This window comes from Oncorhynchus keta, chromosome 2 (assembly GCF_023373465.1).
Source record: "Oncorhynchus keta strain PuntledgeMale-10-30-2019 chromosome 2, Oket_V2, whole genome shotgun sequence".
NCBI lineage: Eukaryota > Metazoa > Chordata > Actinopteri > Salmoniformes > Salmonidae > Oncorhynchus > Oncorhynchus keta.
In genome coordinates, this window is record NC_068422.1 from 41,371,864 (window position 1) to 41,397,111 (window position 25,248).

Consider the following 25,248-nt stretch of genomic DNA (forward strand, 5'->3'; position numbering starts at 1 on the left):
TGCACCCATGCTTTTTGCCAGAAAAGTATCATGCTCCATTGGGTAATTTGTCATTTTCTATGATTAGTAATGTTTTGAACTAGTCTGTATTACAATATATATGTCCATTTCATATTATTATATGTTGCCTCAAGATGAATGGTTTTGCCCACTTGAAAGGTTTGCTTCCCTACTGCTTTTTTATTGAACCTTTATTTAACTTGGCATGTCAGTTAAGAACAAATTCTTATTTACAATGATGATCTAGGAAGAGTGTGTTAACTGCCAGATTCTTACCTTGTCAGGTCAGGGATTCGAACTAGAAACCTTTCGGTTACTGGCCCAGCGCTCTGACCACTAGGCTACCTGCCGCCCCAAACTTATATTCATATGCTTTTGAACCATGGCTAAACAAGCATTTGTGTAAGAGTATTGATAGCCTAGCATAGCATTAAGCCTAGCCTTCAGCAGGCAACATTTTCACAAAAACAAGAAAAGCATTCAAATAAAATAATTTGCCTTTGAAGAACTTCAGATGTTTTCAATGAGGAGACTCTCAGTTAGATAGCAAATGTTCAGTTTTTCCAAAAAGATTATTTGTGTAGGACAAATCGCTCCGTTTTGTTCATCACTTTTGGGTAAGAAAAAAACCCGAAAATTAAGTCATTACAACGCAAACTTTTTTCCAAATAAACTCCATAATATCGACAGAAACATGGCAAACGTTGTTTAGAATCAATCCTCAAGGTGTTTTTCACATCGATTTTTTTTTTTATCGATGATAAATCATTTGTGGCAGTTGACTTTCTCCTCTGAAGAAAATGGAACGCGCATGGAGCTGGAGATTACGCAAAAATTTCGACGAAGGACACCGGGCGGACACCTGGTAAATGTAGTCTCTTTATGGTCAATCTTCCAATGATATGCCTACAAATACGTCACAATGCTGCAGACACCTTGGGGAAACGACAGAAAGTGCAGGCTCATTCCTGGCGTATTCACAGCCATATAAGGAGACATTGGAACACAGGGCATTCAAAATCTGGACCATTTCCTGTATGAAATTTCATCTTGGTTTCGCCTGTAGCATTAGTTCTGGGGCACTCACAGATAATATCTTTGCAGTTTTGGAAACGTCAGAGTTTTTTCTTTCCAACGCTGTCAATTACATGCATAGTCGAGCATCTTTTCGTGACAAAATATCTTGTTTAAAACGGGAAGGGCTTGGTGTGTTCGGTTGAAATCAGGGCTCAAACTGAGTGAGGGTATGCAATACAATTTGGTAAAGAAAATGGTAAAAAGGATACCAATTAGTAACTTTATAGAAAACAAAAGAATACAGATAATATATAGTGTTCTATAACAATGCATAACTCCACGATGCCTTGTGCTAGAAACAAGCTTTAAAATGCCCACAAAAGATGTGACTGAGGCATGTGGGGATATATATTGATTTGTCTTTATGACATTCTGAAGTTGAGCTGTGGCCTTCAATATTGGAGGAGACTCATTTTTTAATTTGATATTATGTCCCTATTAATGGAGCTTTTCACTTTCTGAAAAGAGAAGATGTTTAAACCCAGGCAGCTTTCAGGGAAGCACTTCTGTTGTTGGGTTAAGCAATGGATCCGTTGCAGGCAGCTGAAGCTTTCGTTTTTCTGCATTTAAAAGTGCCATGCTTAGGATGTCTAATATTGATTTATTTGCAAACAGCAACCGTTTCATTGGAAACGAGATACTCTGGTCTGACATTGGAGAAATGTGGTAATAATGCTTATTTCTCTGTTCATTCTTCCCTGAAAATTCTATTTTCATTATCCACCTTTCTTTTGAGACTTTTTCAGAGCAACATTTTTAATAGACTTTGGTGATTTTATCAGTGTAATTAGATAGAAAATATTAGGATATGATATTGACATTGAACTGATTATATAGCCTACTGTTAAAAATGGTGTTTCATTTGTAACATAGGCCTATGAAATGGGCCGCTATTGTGTTCTGTTCTGCTTACTATTAGCTGAGAACAAAATGTGCAAACCTATTACTGTCACTCCTAATTCCCACTCCAGCCCTCGACGTCACCGGTCTACTAACCATCAGTCTGGCAACCATCATTCTCTATCACCTTGATTACTCTCCCTTTCTTTAGCCCTCAGTAGCCTCAGTCATCAGTCAGTGTTGGTTTTGTCACGTTCAGTACGCTTCTCCTGTCTTGCTTATCTGCCTTTTTCTTATGATTAAACTCACCTTCTGCACCTTCTTCCTGACTCCCAGCATACAGTTGAAGTCGGAGGTTTACTGATAGTGGAATTTCTATAATTCCTATGTGTTTTGTAGCCAAAAACAAATTTGCACTCAATTCTAATTCATTAATGATTTGTAAGTTCATTAATTATGTATGAAGTAGATTGAGACCAGTCTTAAAAGCCAAGGTAATAATGTTTAATTCCAGAGAGTACTAAATGCATACACACAGATGGCCCGTTCCCACCACCTGGAGATTTGTACAACTGAATGAACTAAGGAACAGACCTTCATTGTTACTAAACTCCTGACTACATTATATACAATTGGGAAAGGGAGCAAGAGAGAAAATTCACATGTACAGTACATTATAGCATTTGGACTAGTCAGTTCTGATTGGAATGTATACATAATTAGTCATTTCAACCATAATTTCCTCTATCATTTAGATACACTTATGTTGGAGTCATTAAAACTCGTTCTTCAACCACTCCACACATTTCTTGTTAACAAACTATAATTTTGGCAAGTCGTTTAGGACATCTACTTTGTGCATGACACAAGTAATTTTTCCAACAATTGTTTACAGACAGGTTATTTCACTTAGAATTCACCGTATCACAATTCCAGTGGGTCAGAAGTTTACAGACACTAAATGTCCTCTGGTCTGATGAAACAAAAATATAACTTTTTGGCCATAATGACCATCGTTATGTTTGGAGGAAAAAGGGGAGGCTTGCAAGTTGGAGAACATCATCCCAACCGTGAAGCACGGGGTGGCAGCATCATGTTGTGGGGGTGCTTTGCTGCAGGAGGGACTGGTGCACTTCACAAAATAATAGAAAATTATGTGCATATATTGAAGCAACGTCTCAAGACGTCAGTCAGGAAGTTAAAGCTTGGATGCAAATGGGTGTTCCAAATGGACAATAACCCCAAGCATACTTCCAAAGTTGTGGCAAAATGGCTTAAGGACAACAAAAGCAAGGTATTGGAGTGGCCATCTCAATACCCTGACCTCAATCCTGTAGAAAATGTGTGGGCAGAACTGAAAAAGCGTGTGTGAGCAAGGAGGCCTACAAACCTGGCTCAGTTACACCAGCTTTGTCAGGAGATATTGGCCAAAATTCGCCCAACTTATTGTGGGAAGCTTTTCGGCTACCTGAAAAGTTTGACCCAAGTTGAACAATTTAAAAGCAATGCTACCAAATACTAATTGAGTGTAATGTAAACTTCTGACCCACTGGGAATGTGATGAAATAAATAAAAGCTGAAATAAATCATTCTCTCTACTATTATTCTGACATTTCACATTCATAAAATAAGGTGGTGATCCTAACTGACCTAAGACAGGTAATTTTTTACTAGGATTACATGTCAGGAGTTGTGAAAAACTGAGTTTAAATGTATTTGGCTAAGGTGTATGTAAACTTCCAACTTCAACTGTATATACACGGCAGAATGTCCAGGGGCGGGCCTGTTAGGTCCATAAATGTTTTTGATGCACGCGCAGGTACACATAGGAGGTCCCATACTGGGAGAAATTAAATCTATATTCACCCCTCTAGATGACATCATGTTTTTTACTATACAATAGGCATGTCTTGACTGTGATAAGGGCTCGGGAAATGAGTGTCTTTTCTGCTAAATGAACAAAACAAGGTTATGCCATTGCACAGCCATAGGTTTCTACAAGCAAGTGCCACTGCTGAGGTTAATGCCTTTTTGAAGAGTGTCTTCCACGATATAATATAACCAGATGATATTACAGTTTCAATACATTCACTTGTATTGTGAATGTATTGAAACTGTATTAATTGTATTAATACATTCACTTGTGTTGTGAATGTATTGAAACTGTATTAATTGTATTAATACATTCACTTGTATTGTGAATGTATTGAAACTGTATTAATTGTATTAATACATTCACTTGTATTGTGAATGTATTGAAACTGTATTAATTGTATTAATACATTCACTTGTATTGTGAATGTATTGAAACTGTATTAATTGTATTAATACATTCACTTGTGTTGTGAATGTATTGAAACTGTATTAATTGTATTAATACATTCACTTGTATTGTGAATGTATTGAAACTATTAATTGTATTAATACATTCACTTGTATTGTGAATGTATTGAAACGGTATTAATTGTATTAATACATTCACTTGTACATTCAAATGGCACTTGCTTTTTTATTGACTGAATATACAGTCGTGGCCAAAAGTTTTGAGAATGACACAAATTTTAATCTTCACAAAGTTTGCTGCTTCAGTGTCTTTAGATATTTTACTATGGGATACTGAAGTATAACTATAAGCATTTCATAAGTGTCAAAGGCTTTTATTGACAATTACATGAAGTTGATGCAAAGAGTCAATATTTGCATTGTTGACCCTTCTTTTTCAAGACCTCTGCAATCCGCCCTGGCATGCTGTCAATTAACTTCTGGGCCACATCCTGACTGATGGCAGCCCATTCTTGCATAATCAATGCTTGGAGTTTTTCAGAATTTGTGGGTTTTTGTTTGTCCACCTGCCTCTTGAGGATTGACCACAAGTTCTCAATGGGATTAAGGTCTGGGAGGTTTCCTGGCCATGGACCCAAAATATCGATGTTTTGTTACCCGAGTCACTTAGTTATCACTTTTGCATTATGGCAAGGTGCTCCATCATGCTGGAAAAGGCATTGTTTGTCACCAAACTGTTCCTGGATGGTTGGAAGAAGTTGCTCTCGGAGGATGTGTTGGTACCATTCTTTATTCATTCGTGTTCTTAGGCAAAATTGTGAGTGAGCCCACTCCCTTGGTTGAGTAGCAACCCCACACATGAATGGTCTCAGGATGCTTTACTGTTGGCATGACACAGGACTGATGGTAGCGCTCACCTTGTCAAGCTTCCGGATGCCCCAAATAATTGGAAAGGGGATTCATCAGAGAAAATGACTTTACCCCAGTCCTCAGCAGTCCAATCCCTGTACGTTTTGCAGAATATCAGTCTGTCCCTGATGTTTTTCTTTGCTGCCCTTCTTGACACCAGGCCATCCTCCAAAAGTCTTCGCCTCACTGTGCGTACAGATGCACCCACACCTGCCTGCTGCCATTCCTGAGCAAGCTCTGTACTGGTGGTGCCCCGATCCCGCAGCTGAATGAACTTTAGGAGACGGTCCTGGCGCTTGCTGGACTTTCTTGGGTGCCCTGAAGCCTTCTTCACAACAATTGAACCGCTCTCCTTGAAGTTCTTGATGATCCGATAAATGGTTGATTTAGGTGCAATCTTGCTGGCAGCAATATCCTTGCCTGTGAAGCCCTTTTTGTGCAAAGCAATGATGACGGCATTTGTTTTCTTGCAGGTAACCATGGTTGACAGAGGATGAACAATGATTCCAAGCACCACCCTCCTTTTGAAGCTTCCAGTCTGTTATTCAAACTCAATCAGCATGACAGAGTGATCTCCAGCCTTGTTCTTGTCAACACTCCTGTGTTAAAGAGAGAATCACTGACATGACGTCAGCTGGTCCTTTTGTGGCAGGGCTGAGATGCAGTGGAAATGTCTTTTGGGGATTCAGTTCATTTGCATGGCAAAGAGGGACTTTGCAATTCATCTGATCATTCTTCATAACATTCTGGAGTATATGCAAATTGCCATTATACAAACTGAGGCAGCAGACTTTATGAAAATGTATATTTCTGTTCTCAAAACTTTTGGCCACGACTATAGAGTATATAGGGTAATTTTGCAATTAGGATTGGTTCTCTGTAATGGTTATGATAAATTAGGCATTATTGCAGACTGCTGGCATATAGATACCCCCCCCCCGCTTCAGACAAAGTCAGGGGCCCATGTGTTGAGGGACATATCACTAAGCCCCTGTGTGTTGAATGGAGTTAGCATTGGAAGTCTGTGTGTTCCGGTTTAAATCCTGGTATTCCGTGGTAAGTACAGAAGCTCACTGGGAACGTCTAAATTGTTGCCTAATATACCCCCAAGCTCCCAACCAGGATGGGGACCCTTTTGTTCCCACAGAGACAAAGCCAGGCATGGGTGTGTGTGTCGTTGGGATGGGATGGGTGTTGGATGGGGTGTTTGTGGTGTTGGGATGGGGTGCGTGTTGGATGGGGTGTGTGTGTCGTTGGGGATGGGGTGTGTGTGTGTCGTTGGGGATGGGGTGTGTGTGGTGTTGGGATGGGGTGCGTGTGGTATTGGGATGGGGTGCGTGTGATGTTGGGATGGGGTGCGTGTGTTGTTGGGATGGGGTGCGTGTGTTGTTGGGATGGGGTGTGTGTGTTGTCGGGATGGGATGCGTGTGTTGTCGAGATGGGGTGCGTGTGGTGTTGGGATGGGGTGCGTGTGTTGTTGGGATGGGGTGCGTGTGTTGTTGGGATGTGGTGTGTGTGTTGTTGGGATGCGGTGCGTGTGTTGTTGGGATGGGGTGCGTGTGTTGTTGGGATGGGGTGCGTGTGTTGTTGGGATGGGGTGCTTGTGTTGTTGGGATGGGGTGTGTGTACGATGGCCGAAGCAGCTGGATGTTCTGAGCTCATTGCTCCATACATCACTGTGAGGTGTTACACACATGAACCTACTGTATACTCCCATGCAATCACACACACACAGCACATTCAAACTACATCTCTTATGCCAACACATACTGTGTATTATATTGGCCACTGAAGACCATGAACAGACATGCAAACAGGACTTAAGTGGCAGTGCAAAAACACTCACTAATGAATGAACCCACGGACACCTTCTGATGTCACCTGAATGAAACAGCTTAAGCTCCTACCTAGAAGGAGCTTCACTTCTACAGCCTGAGGCTACAGGTGATTGAGCAAGTGTATGTGTGTCCACGCAAATCTCACATCTCGCTTTCCACGAACTGCAGGTCACAACGTGATACAAACAAGCTCTCACTGCCCTAAGTGCGTCCCTGGGGCTCGGGGGAAGAATAGGAGGAATTGTCGAGGCGGGAGATAAGGGGATAAGAGCTGTGTGCGTGTGTGCGTGTGTGTGTGTGTTGACTGTTCTCTAACTCTCGCTCTGTCTGTCTGTCTGTCTGGTCTGTCTGGTCTGTCTGGTCTGTCTGTCTCTGTCTGTCTGTCCCACAGTACGACTACACGAAAGTATCTCAGAGGAAGGCTTCCATTACCTCGTCTTTGATCTGTGAGTATACCGATACCTGTCAGCCAGTCCCTTGCTCTCTCTGGCCAATATACTCTCACAACTCTCCTACTTAAAGGTGCTTATAACACCAGACAGTAACACGTGGCTTTGGTTGCTACAGAGGCCACATGTAATGGCTATATGTAATAGTTATAAGTCTGCTAAATGACCATATTATTATCATTAATTAATCCCATACTCAAAACCATAAGACATGTTTCTTTGTTTAGTTTCAGTAATAGATAACTGTGATAGTGTGTATGGTTATCAGCAGGTCAAGTGGTGTAGGTGTGTCAAACAAACAGCCCGGAGGATCCAATCCAGCCTGCAAGTGGTTGAAGGATAATATATATACATAAATACAGTGCATTCAGAAAGTATTCAGACGCCTTCCCTTTTCTCACATTTTGTTATGTTACAGCCTTGTTCTAAAATGGATTAAATATGTCTACGCTCAATACCCCATAATGATGAAGCAAAAACTGTTCATAAAAAAAATACCTTATTTACATAAGTATTCAGAACCTTTGCTATGAGACTTGAAAATTGAGCTCAGATGCATCCTGTTTCCATTGATCATCCTTGAGATGTTTCTATAACTTGATTGGAGAAAACTTGTGGTAAATTCAATTGATTGGACATGATTTGGAAAGGCACACACCTGTCTATATAAGGTCCCACAGTTGACAGTGCATGTCAGAGCAAAAACCAAGCCATGAGGTTGAAGGAATTTTCCGTAGAGCTCTGAGACAGGATTGTGTCGAGGCACAGATCTGAGAAAGGGTACCAAATCATTTCTGAAGCATTGAAGGTCCCCAAGAACACAGTGGCCTCCATCATTCTTAAATGGAAGAAGTTTGGAACCACCGAAACTCTTCCAAGTTCTGGTCGCCCGGCCAAACTGAGCAATCGGGGGAGAAGGGCCTAGGTCAGGGAGGTGACCAAGAATGATCACTCTGACAGAGCTCCCGAGTTCCATCTGTAGCACTCAGCAGCACTCCAGCAATCAGGCCTTTATGGTACTGTAGAGTGGCCAGACAGAAGCCACTCCTCAGTAAAATGCACATGACAGCCTACTTGGAGTTTGCCAAAAGGCCCCGAAAGGACTCTAAGGCCAATGAGAAACAACATTCTTTGATCTGATGAAACCAAGATTGAACTCTTTGGCCTGAATGCTAAGCGTCACATCCTAAAGAAACCTGGCACCATCCCTACTGTGAAGCATGGTGGTGGCAGCATCATGCTGTGGGGATGTTTTTTCAGTGGCAGGGACTGGGAGGCTAGTTAGAATTGAGGGAAAGATGAACGGAGCAAAGTACAGAGAGATCCTTGATGATCTCTGCTCAAATCTGCTCAGGATCTCAGACTGGGGCGAACATTCACCTTCCAACATGACAATAACCTGAAGCACACAGCCAAAGCAGGAGTGGCTTCAGGACAAGTCTATGAATGTCCTTGAGTGGCCCAACCCGAGCCTGGACTTGGACCTGATCGAACATGAAAATGTGACATGAAAATAGCTGTGCAGCAACTCTCCCCATCCAACCTGACAGAGCTTGAGAGGATCTGCAGAGATGAATGGGAGAAACTCCACAAATACAGGTGTGCCCAGCTTGTAGCGTCATACCCAAGAAGACTTGAGGCTGTAATTGCTGCCAAAGGTGCTACAACAAAGTACTGAGTAAAGGGCCTCAATACTAATGTCACACCTGCTCCCGCTTCCCCGGCGCTCGAGGGCACCAGGCTTCCTTCATTAAGCACACCTGTCACCATCATTTTGTGGATCTGTGCAATATTGGGCTCACCAATGCTCACTCCATTACTTTGTTGATTGTCCCTCTATATCTGTCTGCTCCTCAGTATGTTCCCCGTGTCAGCATTGATGTCGTTACATTTTCCCCTGTCCAGATGCTGTCCTTGTTTGTTTCTTGTCTATTATCCATTAAATGTTCTCTCTTGCTTCTTGTTTTACATTTTATTTTATTTTTAATTCTCCCCAATTTTGTGGTATCCAATTGTTAGTAGTTACTATCTTGTCTCATTGCTACAACTCCTCTCGGGGCTCGGGAGAGACGAAGGTCGAAAGCCATGCATCCTCCAAAACACAACCCAACCAAGCCGCACTGCTTCTTAACACAGCGCGCATCCAACCCGGAAGCCAGCCGCACCAATGTGTCGGAGGAAACACCGTGCACCTGGCAACCTGGTTAGCGTGCACTGCGCCTGGCCCGCCACAGGAGTCACTAGTGCGCAATGAGACAAGGATATCCCTACCGGCCAAGCCCTCCCTAACCCGGACGACAATAGGCCACGGACCTCCCGGTCACGGCCGGTGCATCGCAGAGCCCACGGACCTGGTGGCACCCACTGTCGGGAGGCCCCAGTTTTAAATTTTTAATACATTTGCAAAAAATGTCATGATGTCCGGCTGCGACAGAGCCTGGAAAAGCGTCTGAATACTTTCCAGAGTCTCTGGTGGATGGACAGAGGATAATTTTTTTCCACATTTTGATAGCGAGGAAACTGCAGTGTGGATGCAGTGCCCTAGACCACTGGACAGGCCGATATGGTGGCAGGCCGATATGTCACCACTCAGATAGCACTGTATAACTACAGGGCATTCAGGAGAGGGGACACATCTATGGTTAACACCCTAAGCCCCAAGTGTTGGTAACATTCTTCCTCAACCAAAACACTTTCTTAATTGTCTTAAGCTGAATTGTCTTTTGCATAAACCATGTTTGTGTGTGTGTGTGTGTGTTTGTTTGTGCTTGTGTGTGTGCGTGTGTGTGTTTTGTTTGTCCAGTGGAACATGCTCTCTCTGGGCAGTGTTCCCCGGTGTCTCTGGTAGACTGGGTGTGTGCCATCATACCATCATGGTTCCAGACTGATGTCCATGTGTTGACTAAGCTGTTGTTTCTCTCCTTCCAGTGTCACCGGTGGAGAGCTGTTTGAAGACATTGTTGCCAGAGAGTATTACAGTGAGGCTGATGCCAGGTGGAAACACACACACACACACACACACACACACCCGTGCACACACATACACACACACACACACATTGTTAAAACACACTCTCCTACTATACGCACACACACAGTACAGTGCACACTGTCATTCTATATCCTTATTGAGAACACACAATACTCTGTTGCCCTGCAGCCTACATTTATTTAGGCTTTACTTGGACAATTGTGCCTGTACCATAACATGTTTCTTTGGAGACCTTTTGCACATATGAACGTAACAGTGTAGGCTGCTGAGGGGAGGACGGCTCATAATAACGGCTGGAACGGAGCGAATGGAATGGCGTCAAACACAGAGATTCCATGTATTTGATACCATTCCACTCATTCTGCACCAGCCATTACCACGAACCAGCCTTCCCCAATTAAGGTGCCACCAACCTCCTGTGGAACATAATGTTCATTGACATTGTGTGTAACTATACAGTTCCACACTCGTGCTTTTCCTCCCTAGGCTGAGTATTGTCCTGGCATGGTGTTTGTGTGCACATGGGCTGTGTGGGAGAGAGTGTGAGACTCGGTGTGGGCCACGGGTGAGTGTGGCTGTCAGAGGGGGAAGGAAGCTGCAGACAGTTTGTGGACAATATGGAGGCTCTGGCCCAGAGGCCTGCATGGCTCTGTTCTGGCTGGAGTCTCTCCAGGACAGAGTCTGGGTCCGGGCTCAACCACGCCACCTGAGCTTCTCATTTAATCAAGCAAAAGGGGAAGCGAGAGAATATGATAGGGTGCAAAATGCCTCCGGGAGTATGACTTTTCACAAGTACAGGGAAAGGAGGGGGGTGAAAGAGAAAGAGATGAACAGGGAGAGAGACTGGAGGGAGAGAAAAAGAGGAGAGGAGACAAGGAGGGAGGATAAAGGATTTGATGTCGAGTGAGAAAACGTGTAAGCTAGATAAGCAGCCTAATCACTAGAATTCGAGTTTGGACGTTTGAGAAGGTCCCGAGAACGTCGATATATGCCTTCCACGGCACTCACAAAAAAAAAGGAAAAACAATTGCCCAGAACTGGGCGAGAACTCGTTATGCTTTATGCCGAAGCACATTGCTCAGACCACTGCGCTCCAGTAGTTCACAAAGCTCTAGGAAGCCGTGAGAATACTTGATGATTCTCGATGGTATGAGCTCTGTTGGTTTGCAGAGCCTTCCCCGAACCATAGTGTTGACCTTTGAGTTGTTTCTGTTTTAACTCTGTAACGTGTGGAAGTAACCCTGTAAACCACACAGAATTAATATGAATGCGTCCAAAATAGACGTTCATCCATAATACGTCAAATTTTGAGGGGAAACTATGAGATCTTATTGAGATAAAAGGGAGAGAGTGGAGAGTGGAGAGTGGAGAGTGGAGAGTGAAGGAGAAAAATGGGTGGAAACGCGCGTGTGTGTACACACATGCCTGAGAGAGAGAGAGACTTTTACTGGGAATGGCAGTGCTGGTGCCTTTGTGGAGGGGTGGAATGGAATGCAGGGTACAGATTTGGCCAAATTTGGCCACAATACATGCTTTTCTCCTGATTACTCTGAACTAAAGGATATTTCATGAGTACCATGCTCCCCTAGGACCCTGTCTCATAATATCATCTCTCTTCTCTCTCCTTCTTTTATTATTCATCCCCTTTTCTCTTGTGTTCTTCCTCCACTTTTAAATCCAGTCTTACGAGATGGAAAGGGGCTGTTGCTTTTAATGCTTGTTTGATGTAACACGGCACATAGCAAGCAGCCTCTTAGCTGTTTAAAAAAAAAATAATACAATGTGTAAGAGAGTGTAAAGACAGAGTAAAAAGAAAGGTTGAACCAACATATATGAAAAAATACTATAGTATACTATGGTATAAATACAATATTATTCACTGTAGTGTTTTTGCGTACTTTACTATAGTATTTATTGTAGTGTTTTTGCGGTACAGTGAATATTGTAGTATTTGCTGTAGTATACTGTAGTATTTACAGTTAACTATAGTATAAATACTGTATTAAAATAAAACTGACTATAGCGAACATTAGGAACACCTATTGAGTTGCACCCAGCCCCCTTTTGTCCTCTGAACAGTCTCAATTCGTCGGGGCGTGGAATCTACAAGGTGTCGAAGGCATTCCACAGAGATGCTGGCCCATGTTGACTCCAATGTTTCCCACAGTTTGTCAAGTTGACTGGTTGTCCTTTGGGTGGTGGACCAGTCTTGATACACACAGGAAACTGTTGAGCGTGAAAAACCCAGTGGTAGTGCAGTTCTTGACACAAACCAGCGCGCCTGGCATCTACCAGAATACCCTGTTTAGAGGCATTTTCCTTGAGGAAACTAGCAAAAATAGCACATTTTCCATAATGTTTGTAGGTAGGACTCGGACTGAATGAATAGTTCAGCGCTTCTGCTTTTTTCTATAACTATATTTACTTGAATGTTTTTTTTTTCTCTCGATGATACTGTAGTATTCACTATTGTATTCGGCAGTTTACTAAATTCTAAAGTAAGTACTACACATGATCGAGGGATACTACAGGGTGTAGTATAGTCTTCTACAGTATACTACCGTTTACTACAGCATTCTATAGTAAGTTCTGTAGTATTCCATAGTAAACTGTGAAAAAAAATGTATGTGGGAAAGACTAGGAAACAGACCATGTACTATCAAACCCACTTCAACATATTCTCTTAAAACATACTGAAGTCGATAATAGCCTTATTCACCATTAAGCCTAGTAGGTGTCTGTTTTACCCACAGACCTTATAAAACTGCAGAGAAGTTACATTGCCACTGGCAATGTGTAAAGTAGGGCCAAAAAGCACCAACTTCAGTGTGACTTAAATTAGCCCATTTAGATGGAATATAACCGTGTGTGCGTCCAGTCAGATTGTTGGGAGGATATGACAGATGTGAGGTCGACAGTAGAAAATGTGCCTTGGCGCTGAATTGACATGGTAAATAAATCTACTGTCTTGCAGGCTTTTGGTTTAATAGAAAACAGCCTCGTATGGGGAAAGGGCTGAGACTAGCTAGGTTTCTCTGGCTCCCCACAGAGTCCTCTGCACAGTTACTCTTCCCCTCTTTTTCTCTGCATCTCCCTGTCTTTCTCAGTCTCCCTATTTGCTCTCTTTCAGTCTCTGTGTGTCTCTTTTAATTGTTTTCTTTTTTTTTTAGCCCTTTTTTGATCTTGTCTCATCCCTGCACCTCCTCAACGGGCTCAGGAGGCGAAGGTCGAGTCATGTGTCCTCTGAAACATGACCCGTCAAACCGCAATTCTTAACACCCGCACCACCAATGTGTCGGAGGAAACACCGTTCACCTGACAACCGAGGTCAGCCTGCAGGCACCCAGTCTGCCACAAGGAGTCGCTAGAGCAAACCCTGCCCGAGGCCAAACCCTCCCCTAACCTGGAAGACACTGGGCCAATTGTGCACTGCCCTATGGGATTCCCGATCACGGCAGGTTGTGTGATACAGCCCGGGATCGAACCCGGGTCTGTAGTGACGCCTCTAGCACTGCGATGCAGTGCCTTAGACCACTGCTACAGTGCCTTAGACCGCTGCGCCACTCAGGAGGCCCACATTCTCAGTCTCTATCTTTCTCAGCCTCTCAGCCAGTAGTTCTAGTTCACTGTTTCTAATAATAACATACAGCAATAGTCATGAATTGGATTGATTTTGCACTCCTGCAAGTGCTCAAAGTTCTTAAATGACAAGGGGAAACGCACCTCATCTAATCCATTAACCAGGAGTTTCCATTAGTTCCTACCCCATACTGTGTATTGTGGTTATGATGTGTCTGTGCATTGACGTGTGTGTTCTGTGTCCTGTGTCTCCTTTCTCTGCAGCCAGTGCATCAATCAGATCCTGGAGAGTGTCCACCACATGCACCAGCATGACATTGTGCACAGGGACCTCAAGGTGAGTCATCTATCACCATGGCAACGCAACACCTGGGAGGGCTGCGTCATCATGCCCCCACCCCCTAAATTCCTCCCGCTGGCAACCCTACCGACGCATATGCACAAAATTCCACACACACGTAAGCAAATACAAAAATAAAATTCTTTGGACGTCAGAGAGAGTGGCACATGAAAAAACAACAGACCCTTTCCATCTAGTCAGACTGGAATTAAAAGTAGAGGCACTGAGCCAGACAGCGTGTTTCAGGTGATTATCATTCCCCAGCCTGTCTCTCTCACTCTTTATATTTATCTCTCTCTCTCTCTCTCTCTCTCTCTCTCTCTCTCTCTCTCTCTCTCTCTCTCTCTCTCTCTCTCTCTCTCTCTCTCTCTCTCTCTCTCTCTCTCTCTCTCTCTCTCTCTCTCTCTCTCTCTCTCTCTCTGTGTCTCTCACTCTTCTCTCTCTCTCTCTCTCTCTGTGTCTCACTCTTCTCTCTTTCTCTCTCTCTCTCTGTGTCTCTCTCTGTGTCTCTCTCTCTCTCTCTCTCTCTCTCTCTGTGTGTCTCACTCTTTCTCTCTCTCTCTCTCTGTGTGTCTCACTCTTTCTCTCTCTTTCTCTCTCTGTGTGTCTCTCTCTTTCTCTCTCTCTCTCTCTCTCTCTCTCTCTCTCTCTGTGTCTCTCTCTCTCTCTCTCTCTCTCCCTCTCTCTCTGTGTCTCTTTCTCTCTCTCTCTGTGTGGGTCTCTCTCTCTCTGTGTGTCTCTCTCTCTCTCTCTGTCTCCCTCGGTCTCTCTCTCTGTCTCCCTCGGTCTCTCCATCTCTGACGAAAGCAGACGGAGCACCATTTGACTTCTATTTATAGCCAGGGTGACATCACGGTGAATAGACACAGTGCTGGCTGGCCTGGTGATACTTACCACCGCACTCCATTACTAACAATAGGACACACTTCAAAGAGTTATTTTGTTTTGGTTTGAAAGGTGAACAACGGACCCATTTAGGCATGCTTAGCTTTGTCAAGAGCAAACAAGTTTACATGCTCTAGTCAACAAGATGTGTTGAATGTCACGGTGAGCCTCTTGAACGTACAGCTCTTACAAACACGGCACTGAAAGCATTATTACCAATACTACTACAACTACATCTTGTATCACCACCGTTATTCTGTGTACATGTACCAGTCGAACCATCCGTCATTCAGCTGGGAGGCGCTCCATAAAAGTCAAATACATTGTTACTACTTTTGCCTGCAGATCCACTGCAGAGACAAGCAGTAAGTGAGGGGGAAGTGTGTGTGTGTGTGTGTGTGTGTGTGTGTGTGTGTGTGTGTGTGTGTGTGTGTGTGTGTGTGTGTGTGTGTGTGTGTGTGTGTGTGTGTGTGTGTGTGTGTGTGTGTGTGTGTGTGTGTGTGTGTGTGCGAAGTGAAGGGGAAATAATGAAGTGTGTTTGTGTGTGTGTGTGTGTGCGAAGGGGAAGTAATGAAGTGTGTGTGTGTGTGTGTGCGAAGTGAGGGGGAAATAATGAAGTGTGTGTGTGTGTGTGTGTGTGTGTGTGCGAAGTGAAGGGAAATAATGAAGTGTGTGTGTTACGCATGCGTGTAACATGGAGTAAGGCCTCAATGCCACTCCACTATATGTTTTATGTCCTTTGGAAATAAAAAAAAAAGAGGGGGGTTGCAATAAAGTCAAGAATAAAGATGAAAAGTGAGACATACAGGGAATAAGAGAGAAGCTGAGAGCTGTCCTCCCCCCACCACACAAACACAAAGACCATCACAATGGGTTGGCTGCCTGCATGGCATCTCCGGAGGCCAAATGGCTGAAGGTAAACAAGGGAAGAGCGAAGGGGACGAGAGAGATGCTGGTGGCAGCCTGGTTGCTACGGCAACCTGGGTGATGTCACGCTGGAGCGCTCCAGCGCCAGCATAGACTGTAGGGGGACTTATTATGCCACCTCTAATTCATCACGGCGGGTGTAACCTCTCTCTCTCTTTGTCTCTGTCTCTTTCTCGCTCTTCTCCATCTGTCGACACTCTCTTTCTCTGTCCTTTCTCTTTATCTCCCTTTCTCTGTTCTCCCTGTCTTTCTTGAACACTCTCTCTCCCTCTTCTCCCTCTCTCTTTCTCTCTGTCTCCCTCGCTCCTTTCCTTCTATGCTCCCTGCTCAAGAGAGAGTGAAGAGAGACAGAGGCACACGGAGGAGACTTAGCAAAATGTCACGCTTCCGTCGCAGAATCAGTCAAACTAAGCCGGGGCCATGAGGGCACAAAACACAAAACACAGCCCTACTCCACCTGTCCCTGTCCCCTCCCTGTCCCCTCCCCTCCCCCGCCCTCCTATTCTACCCCCTCCCTCCCAACTGCCCCCCATAGATACTGATTGAAGGTCACACCCCAGGGGTATTTACATTCACCTTCTCTGACCTTCTCTGACCCTCAGAGGCACACTACGTGTACTCCCGCCCACTTCTGACACACATGACATTGAATGATTTATGCCTTTCTTCATTCTCCCCTACAGTACCAGTCAAAAGTTTGGACACACGCCATTCAATGGTTTTTCTTTATTTTTACTACTTTCTACATTGTAGAATAATAGTGAAGATATCAAAACTTTGAAATAACACATTTGGAATCATGTAGGAACCAAAAAAAGTGAAACAAATCCAGATATATTTTATATTTGAGATTCTTCAAAGTAGCCACCCTTTGCCTTGATGACATCTCTGCACACTCTAGGCATTCTCTCAACCAGCTTCACCTGGAATGCTTTTCCAACAGTCTTGAAGGAGTTCCCACATTTGCTGAGCACTTGTTGGCTGCTTTTCCTTCACTCTGCAGTCCAACTCATCCCGAACCATCTCAATTGGGTTATGGTCGGGTGATTTTGGAGGCCAGGTCATCTGATGCAGCACTCTATCACTCTCCTGCTTGGACAAATAGCCCTTACACAGCCTGCAGGTGTGTTTTGGGTCATTGTCCTGTTGAAAAACAATTGATAGTCCCACTAAGCGCAAACCAGATGGGATGGCATATCGCTGCAGTATGCTATGGTTGCCATGCTGGTTAAGTGTGCCTTCTAAATAAATCACTGACAGTGTTACCAGCAAATCACCCCCACACCATCACACCTCTTCCTCCATGCTTCATGATGGGAACCACACGCGGAGATCATCTGTTCAACTACACTGCATTTCACAGAACCAAAAATCTCAAATTTGGACTCATCAGACCAAAGAACAGAACGGTCTAATGTCCATTGCTTGTGTTTCTTGAACGGTGTCCTTTAGTAGTGGTTTCTTTGCAGCATTTCGACCATGAAGGCCTGATTCACGCAGTCTCCTCTGAACAGTTGATGTGAGATGTGTCTGTTACTTGAACTCTGTGAAACATTTATTTGTGCTACAATTTATGAGGCTGGTAACTCTAATGAGCTTATCCTCTGCAGCAGAGGTAGCTCTGGGTCTTACTTTCCTGTGGCGGTCCTCATGAGAGCCAGTTTCATCATAGCACTTGAGAGTTTTTGCGACTGCACTTAAAGACACTTTCAAAGTTGTTGACATTTTCCGTATTGACTGACCTTCATGTCTTAAAGTAATGATGGACTGTAATTTTTCTTTGCTTATTTGAGCTGTTCTTGCCATAATATGGACTTGGTCTTTTACCAAATAGGGCTATCTTCTGTATACCACCCCTACCTTGTCACAACACAACAGATTGGTTAAAATGCACTAAGAAGGAAATAAATTCTACAAATTCTACTTTTAAGAAGGCACACCTGTTAATTTAAATGGATTCCAGGTGACTACATCATAAAGTTGGTTGAGAAAATGCCAAGAGTGTGCAAAGCGGTCATCAAGGCAAAGGGTGGCTACTTTGAAGAATCTGAAATATAAAATGTATTTGGATTTGTTTAACACTTCTTTGGTTACTACATGATTCCAAATATGTTATTTCATAGTTTTGATTCTACTTATTCTACGTTGAAGAAAATAGTAAAAATAAAGCCAAACCCTTGAATGAGTAGGTGTGTCCAAACTTTTGACTGGTACAGTATGTTTTTTCATGGATTTTCTGATCCAGATTCCTGTCATGTTTTGCAGTCAGCGTTCATGGACCTCACAGTTCAGTTGAATGACTCAACTCTGTCTGTGCCTTTTATCGACTCTTGAAGGAGTTTCTTTTTCGATTAGTTTTACCTAATTGATTGATACTCTTTCTGTCTCTCTTGTCTCCTCTCTATGGTTTGGCTCTGGTTTGTAGCCAGAGAACCTGCTCCTGGCCAGTAAGCTGAAAGGAGCCGCGGTGAAGTTGGCTGACTTTGGGCTGGCCATCGAGGTGCAGGGAGATGAGCAGGCGTGGTTTGGTAAGAGTTTGACTTTAAACATTCAAATGTACATTGCATAAAAGATGACAAAGATGGAAGACGTACAATGACAGGAAGTCATTCTTCTGACTTCCTCTCCTCTGACATCATAAACTATTGACCGGTATCCCATCTTTTCATTCCAAAACACTTGAGCATCGCTGTCGCTGACCAACTCTCTCGTAATTTCTCTCAGAACGATCTTCTTGTCCCTAACCAGTCAGGCTTCAAGACTGGTCACTCAACCTAGACTGCTCTCGTCTGTGTCACGGAGGCTCTCCACACTGCCAAAGCCGACTCTCTCTCTTCTGTTCTCATCCTCCTAGATCTATCTGCTGCCTTTGACACCTTGAATCATCAGATCCTCCTCTCCACCCTCTCAGGGCTTGGTCTCTCATGCTCTGCACACTCTTTACATCCTACCTGGCAGGCCGCTCCTACCAGGTGACATGGAGAGGATCTGTGTCTGCACCACATGCTCTCACTACTGGTGTTCCCCAGGGCTCAGGTCTGGGCCCTCTCCTCTTTTCTCTAAACACCAAGTAACTTGGGTCCGTCAAATCCTCGCATGGTCTGTCCTATCATTGCTATGCGGATGAAACTCAACTACTTTTCTCCTTCCCCCCTTCTGATACCCGTGCCTATCTCTGCTTAGATGTGGGGCCACCACCTTAAGCTCAACCTCGACAAGACAGAGCTGCTCTTCCTCCCTGGAAAGGCCTGCCGCGCTCTAAGACTTCTCCATCATGGTTGACAAGTCTACGGTGCCCCCCTTCCAAAGTGCAAATAACCTTTGCCTGACCCTGGACAACACCCTGAGGTTCTCTGCAAACATCAAAGCTCCTGCAGGTTCATGCTCTGAAACATCTGTAGAGTACGACCTCACCTCACACAGGAAACGGCACAGGTCATAATCCAGGTATTGGTCATCTCCCGTCTGGACTACTGTAACTCACTGTTGGCTGGGCTCCCATCTTGTGCCATCAAAGCCTTGCAACTTATCCAGAACACCGCAGCCTGCCTGGTGTTCAACCTTCCCAAGTTCTCCCATGTCACGCCGCTCCCCCGCACACTGTACTGGATTCAAGTCGAAGCTCGCATCCACTACAAGACCATGGTACTTACCTACTGAACAGCAAGAGGAACTGCCCCTCCCTACCTTCAGGCTATGCTCAAACCCACACACCAACACGAGTACTCTTTTCTGGCACATCTGGTCTCTTGGCTTTTCCCTGACGATAGCACAGTCCCTGCCCATCTTCCAAATACATCTGAAACCCTACCTCTTTAAAGAATATATTAAGTAACCTAACACTCACACTTGACTTATTTTTTAAATGTTCTTTCTTACTAGCTCTTACTTTGCTGATAGCTACTTTGTTGAGGAAAAATGGACTTAGTATGACTGAGATGTGTGGTTGTCTCACCTAGCTATCTTTAAGGTGCACTAACTGTAAGTCGCTAAATTTAGCATCTGCTAACTGACTAAAATGTAAGTTAAATGTCTTCAGTGAATAAAAAAGGGTGAGCAGTACTCTTTAATGGCACCGATCTTACAACTGTAGTTCTATGGGCCAGTGCCAATACTTTACCTCCACCTCTCTCCTTCCCCATCCTGCCATCCTCTTTCTGTGTTATCATCCTGCCCTCCTCTGTACCTCTTTCATTCCACCACCCTCTCTTCTGCTCATCCCTCCACTCCTTCCATAGCTCTGCTCTCCATCTCTTACTCACTGGCATAATGTCGCTTGGCATTTGCACATCAAGGTAGTGGGCCCAGAGGTTGTGCAGTATTGACAGTAGGGCCCCTCACCTTTAATCTGACAACCTTTTGATTTGAACCCCCCCCCTTGTCCATCTCTCCAGACAGAGTGGTTTGAACCTGTTACTTACACCACATTCCAGAGAGAAACAGGGGTCGGCGGGCCTTGGCTGAGTGCCCACATGCATTAATAGATGTTTATTAGATTGGTGTTGAGGAATAAGCTCCAAATTAGCAGACTTGGTCTTATCTAGCCAATGAGACAGAAGTCTGTGCACACTCTGAGTTCCAGGGACAGACTGGACATCTCTGATTGGAATTCTGGCTGGTTCTTTCTTGTCAGATCATAGTGCTACTCATTGATATAGTTCTTCTGAATGGGGATGATAGGGGGTTTTGATGGAATGCCGTGTTGGTACACTTCTCTGGCAATGTCATTACATTAGATCCTAGACTTTGGTTTTATTCTTTTTGACATGTTATTTGCTGATGTAGGTTTTGCAGGCACTCCGGGCTACCTCTCTCCAGAGGTCTTGAGGAAGGACCCCTACGGCAAGCCGGTGGATATCTGGGCATGTGGTGAGTGACTCCTCCAACCTGTGTGTGTGTATGTGTACACATTTTACTATACTTGTGAGTACCAGAAGTCCTCCTAAGAATAATAAGCCAACTACAATTCAGAGAAGTGAGGACATTTTGCCGGTCCTCACTTGTAAAAAGGCTATTTTCGGCTGAGGGTTTAGGGTTAGAATTAGGGTTAAGCGTTAGTGGTTAGGGTTAGTGATTAGGTTTAGGGCGTTAAGGTTAGGGTTAGGGAAAGTAGGATTATTAATGGGAATCAAAAAAGTCCTCACAAGTATAGTGAGACATAGCTGTGTGTGTGTGTGTACTAACCCCCTCTGTGTGTGTTCTGTGTGCAGGTGTGGTCCTGTACATTCTCCTGGTGGGCTACCCTCCCTTCTGGGATGAGGACCAGCACAAGCTCTATCAGCAGATCAAGGCTGGGGCCTACGATGTGAGTAGTGACCATCTGCCCTTCTCTCTCTCTCTCTGTTTACCATTCACCACTATGAAATGAGAACAGACTTGTGTGTGCATTTTTGCGTTTGTGTGTCTTGTTAGTGTCCTTGACTCAGAGTGGTGAGTAATATCTTGTGTGTTTGTGTGGGTAAATCTGTCTATGTCTTTGTGTCTGTCCGTTTACGTACATGTGTCAGTTTGGATGAGGCCTTGGATGAGGCCTTGGATGAGGCCTTGGATGAGGCCTTGAGTGAGAGGGATGGAGGGAGAGCTGTAGGGAAGCAGTGGAGTGGTGTTGGTTTGGGCTGGCAGGAGCTTTTAGCAGCTCTCAGGCCATTAACACTGCACTGATGGAAGGAGAGGGGGAACAGCCTCACTCTGTGTCTGTGTGTGTATGGGTGTTTGTGTGTGTGTCCAACAGAGAGAGTGTTTGTCTGTCTGAGTGCACACTTTTGCTCGGGTAGTGTTCCTCGCACGCAATCACGAACGCACACACTTTCAGGTCCCCGCAACGACCCAAGCAGACCCGGTCCAGATTTTGCTCTCCTTCATTGTGAAATTGGCTCGCGATAGAGAGCTGTGTTTCCTGCCCATCGATCATGTCAGAGTGGCCCTCTGCAGTTGTTAATCGAGGTGCAGGGGCCTAGTAGACACTATTGCAGTGTGGCGGCCAGGGGCACAGCTCAAACTAGTGCTTGAAGAATCCAAGCTAACAAGGATGCTGTGATATGTATACATGCAGCAGGACTATAACTTGTATTATGTGTGCTTTTGGTTTGGGGCAGGGGTGCCAACCCTCTCTACTGGAGAGCTACTGTACATTCTTGCAGATTTTTAATGCAGGGCATTAGTGTGGGGGAGCCGGACGATTGAAGCGGAAAGACCTGCCATGACCAGCACTACCTCCTCCTCCTCTTTACCATTGTGCTCACTATTTCAATAAATCTCCATCACAAAGAGCACCGGGCTGTGGCGTGTGTTGAGTGTGTGTGTCTGTGTATTTGTGTCTGTGTCTGTCCTCGTACCGTCTTGACATACTGTGCACCTCTAACCATTTCTCCACCTCTCTCCCTCTCTCTCTCTCTCTCTCTCTCTCTCTCTCTCTCACTCACACTCACACTCACCACTCACTCACTCACTCACCACTCACTCACTCACACTCACTCACTCACTCACTCACTCACTCACTCACTCACTCACTCACTCACTCACTCACACTCACACTCACACTCTCACACACACCCCCTTCTCTCTCCCTCCCTCCCAGTTTCCCTCCCCTGAGTGGGACACAGTGACCCCTGAAGCCAAGAACCTGATTAACCAGATGCTGACTATCAACCCTACCAAGAGGATCACTGCTGACCAGGCCCTCAAGCACCCATGGGTCTGCGTAAGTCACCCCATCACCGTCACTGACACGTCATTCACCTTGGGTTTTATTTGAGGATGGAATCGGTACTGCATTCCGGTGACGTGGGCCCCATCATACCTCCGTAACTGGTGCTGCCACGGCCTAGTCATTGATCTGTTGTTCAATCTCCTCTTTCCTGTCCTCCTCTTCCCCCGCCCCGATCCAGCAACGCTCCACTGTGGCTTCCATGATGCATCGTCAAGAGACCGTGGAGTGCCTGCGCAAGTTCAACGCCAGGAGAAAACTCAAGGTGTGTGCAGACACGCACGAGCGCACACAACTGCACACGTATATATCCCATCTGTTGTGTTAGAGAGATGGTTTCCACCCCTTGTCCTTTGCACTAACCTTGTATTCTGTGTCTTCCCCAGGGAGCCATCCTCACCACCATGCTGGTGACCAGAAACTTCTCAGGTGAGGGGGGGGGGGGCACCTGGGGGTTCGCATTTAGAATGGCATTAGCGTCGTTCTAAGTCAAAATGACTCCACGATGGACAATGATACATTCTGTTTGTTCAGAGGCGTTGAGTAATGTAAAGCGGATTTGGTGTCCTTACCACCGATTGAATTGCCCTTAGAGAGGAAACTTGAAGACTTAGTATAATGTCTCTGAAACCGAAATATGTCCTGAGTAGATGCGTTGAGGTGTCCCGTTGTCATACAGACGTTATAAATACGATCATGTCACTCGTAATAAGGAGCGTTGTAAACTGCAGACTTGTAGAGTAGGTTGTTTGTCCTTGTATGAATCCACAAGCCACCTGCGTCCCAGGAATACTGGGATACTAAGTTGTGTCCTGCGGCCAAGGAATACTGGGATACTAAGTTGTGTCCTGCGGCCAAGGAATACTGGAATACTAAGTTGTGTCCTGCGTCCGAGGAATACTGGAATACTAAGTTGTGTCCTGCGTCCCAGGAATACTGGAATACTAAGTTGTGTCCTGCAGCCCAGGAATACTGGAATACTAAGTTGTGTCCTGCGTCCCAGGAATACTGGAATACTAAGTTGTGTCCTGCAGCCCAGGAATACTGGAATACTAAGTTGTGTCCTGCAGCCCAGGAATACTGGAATACTAAGTTGTGTCCTGCAGCCCAGGAATACTGGAATACTAAGTTGTGTCCTGCAGCCCAGGAATACTGGGATACTAAGTTGTGTCCTGCGGCCCAAGAATACTGGAATACTAAGTTGTGTCCTGCGTCCCAGGAATACTGGAATACTAAGTTGTGTCCTGCGTCCCAGGAATACTGGAATACTAAGTTGTGTCCTGCGGCCAAGGAATACTGGAATACTAAGTTGTGTCCTGCGGCCCAAGAATACTGGAATACTAAGTTGTGTCCTGCGGCCCAAGAATACTGGAATACTAAGTTGTGTCCTGCGGCCCAAGAATACTGGGATACTAAGTTGTGTCTTGCGTCCCAGGAATACTGGAATACTAAGTTGTGTCCTGCGTCCCAGGAATACTGGAATACTAAGTTGTGTCCTGCGGCCGGGGAATACTGGGATACTAAGTTGTGTCCTGCGGCCCAAGAATACTGGGATACTAAGTTGTGTCCTGCGGCCGGGGAATACTGGAATACTAAGTTGTGTCCTGCGGCCCTGGAATACTGGAATACTAAGTTGTGTCCTGCGGCCGGGGAATACTGGAATACTAAGTTGTGTCCTGCGGCCCTGGAATACTGGAATACTAAGTTGTGTCCTGCGGCCAAGGAATACTGGAATACTAAGTTGTGTCCTGCGGCCGGGGAATACTGGGATACTAAGTTGTGTCCTGCAGCCCAGGAATACTGGGATACTAAGTTGTGTCCTGCAGCCGGGGAATACTGGGATACTAAGTTGTGTCCTGCAGCCCAGGAATACTGGGATACTAAGTTGTGTCCTCGCAGCGCGAGAAGAGCTTGTCTCAGCCATGTCCGAAGGCCTTTCTGTAAAGCACTATCGTGGAGGACAGACATCAGTCATAGAGCTCTGCTCGTAAGAAGGTAGTGTTGTGTGTACGATGTTGCTTCATAACACCGCGTAGCTGTCACTTGTCGATCTCAGTGTTTTGTGTGGCTATTTTTGAATAACCGTTGTGATCGATGATGGGCCGTTGAAGGTGTTTTTGTGTTTTTGCTAACATTGAGTTGGCACACTGGGGTAAGTATCAGTATCTGGTAGGATGTACAGTTTGGAACACATGGATGGATGTATCCATGGACTCCAAATCCCCCCCCCCCATGACATGAAAATGGTGGGTGAGTTGAGTGAAGCTGGGACCAGGCACTTAAAGAAGGAAGTGACACCGTGCTCTATAGAGGCTCCGCCTATCCTCTGGTTGATCCCTCCCAACTGAATGCCTCTCTGTCCAATAGTGGGCCGACAGCACACCAGCCCCGCAGCCACCACCAGCACGGCTGCTCTGGCTTCA

At 45.0% G+C, this 25,248-nt stretch overlaps 1 protein-coding gene across 17 annotated transcripts in view; it reads left to right on the top strand.

Moving 5' to 3' along the window:
* LOC118400351 (calcium/calmodulin-dependent protein kinase type II subunit gamma) overlaps positions 1 to 25,248 on the top strand; it is a 140,965-nt gene that overhangs the window by 68,955 nt on the left and 46,762 nt on the right. For 12 of the 17 annotated variants that reach the window (XM_035797102.2, XM_035797198.2, XM_035797147.2 and 9 more), the window contains exons 4-13: positions 7,339 to 7,393; positions 10,325 to 10,390; positions 14,232 to 14,304; positions 18,545 to 18,647; positions 20,905 to 20,988; positions 21,330 to 21,424; positions 22,697 to 22,819; positions 23,007 to 23,090; positions 23,212 to 23,254; positions 25,193 to 25,248. The exon at positions 25,193 to 25,248 is cut by the window's right edge and continues 4 nt beyond it. In XM_035797102.2, the coding sequence (XP_035652995.1) occupies positions 7,339 to 7,393; positions 10,325 to 10,390; positions 14,232 to 14,304; positions 18,545 to 18,647; positions 20,905 to 20,988; positions 21,330 to 21,424; positions 22,697 to 22,819; positions 23,007 to 23,090; positions 23,212 to 23,254; positions 25,193 to 25,248 (782 nt within the window). The remainder of the gene's footprint in view (positions 1 to 7,338; positions 7,394 to 10,324; positions 10,391 to 14,231; positions 14,305 to 18,544; positions 18,648 to 20,904; positions 20,989 to 21,329; positions 21,425 to 22,696; positions 22,820 to 23,006; positions 23,091 to 23,211; positions 23,255 to 25,192) is intronic. The other 5 variants (XM_035797164.2, XM_035797207.2, XM_035797113.2 and 2 more) reach the window with 1 other exon arrangement.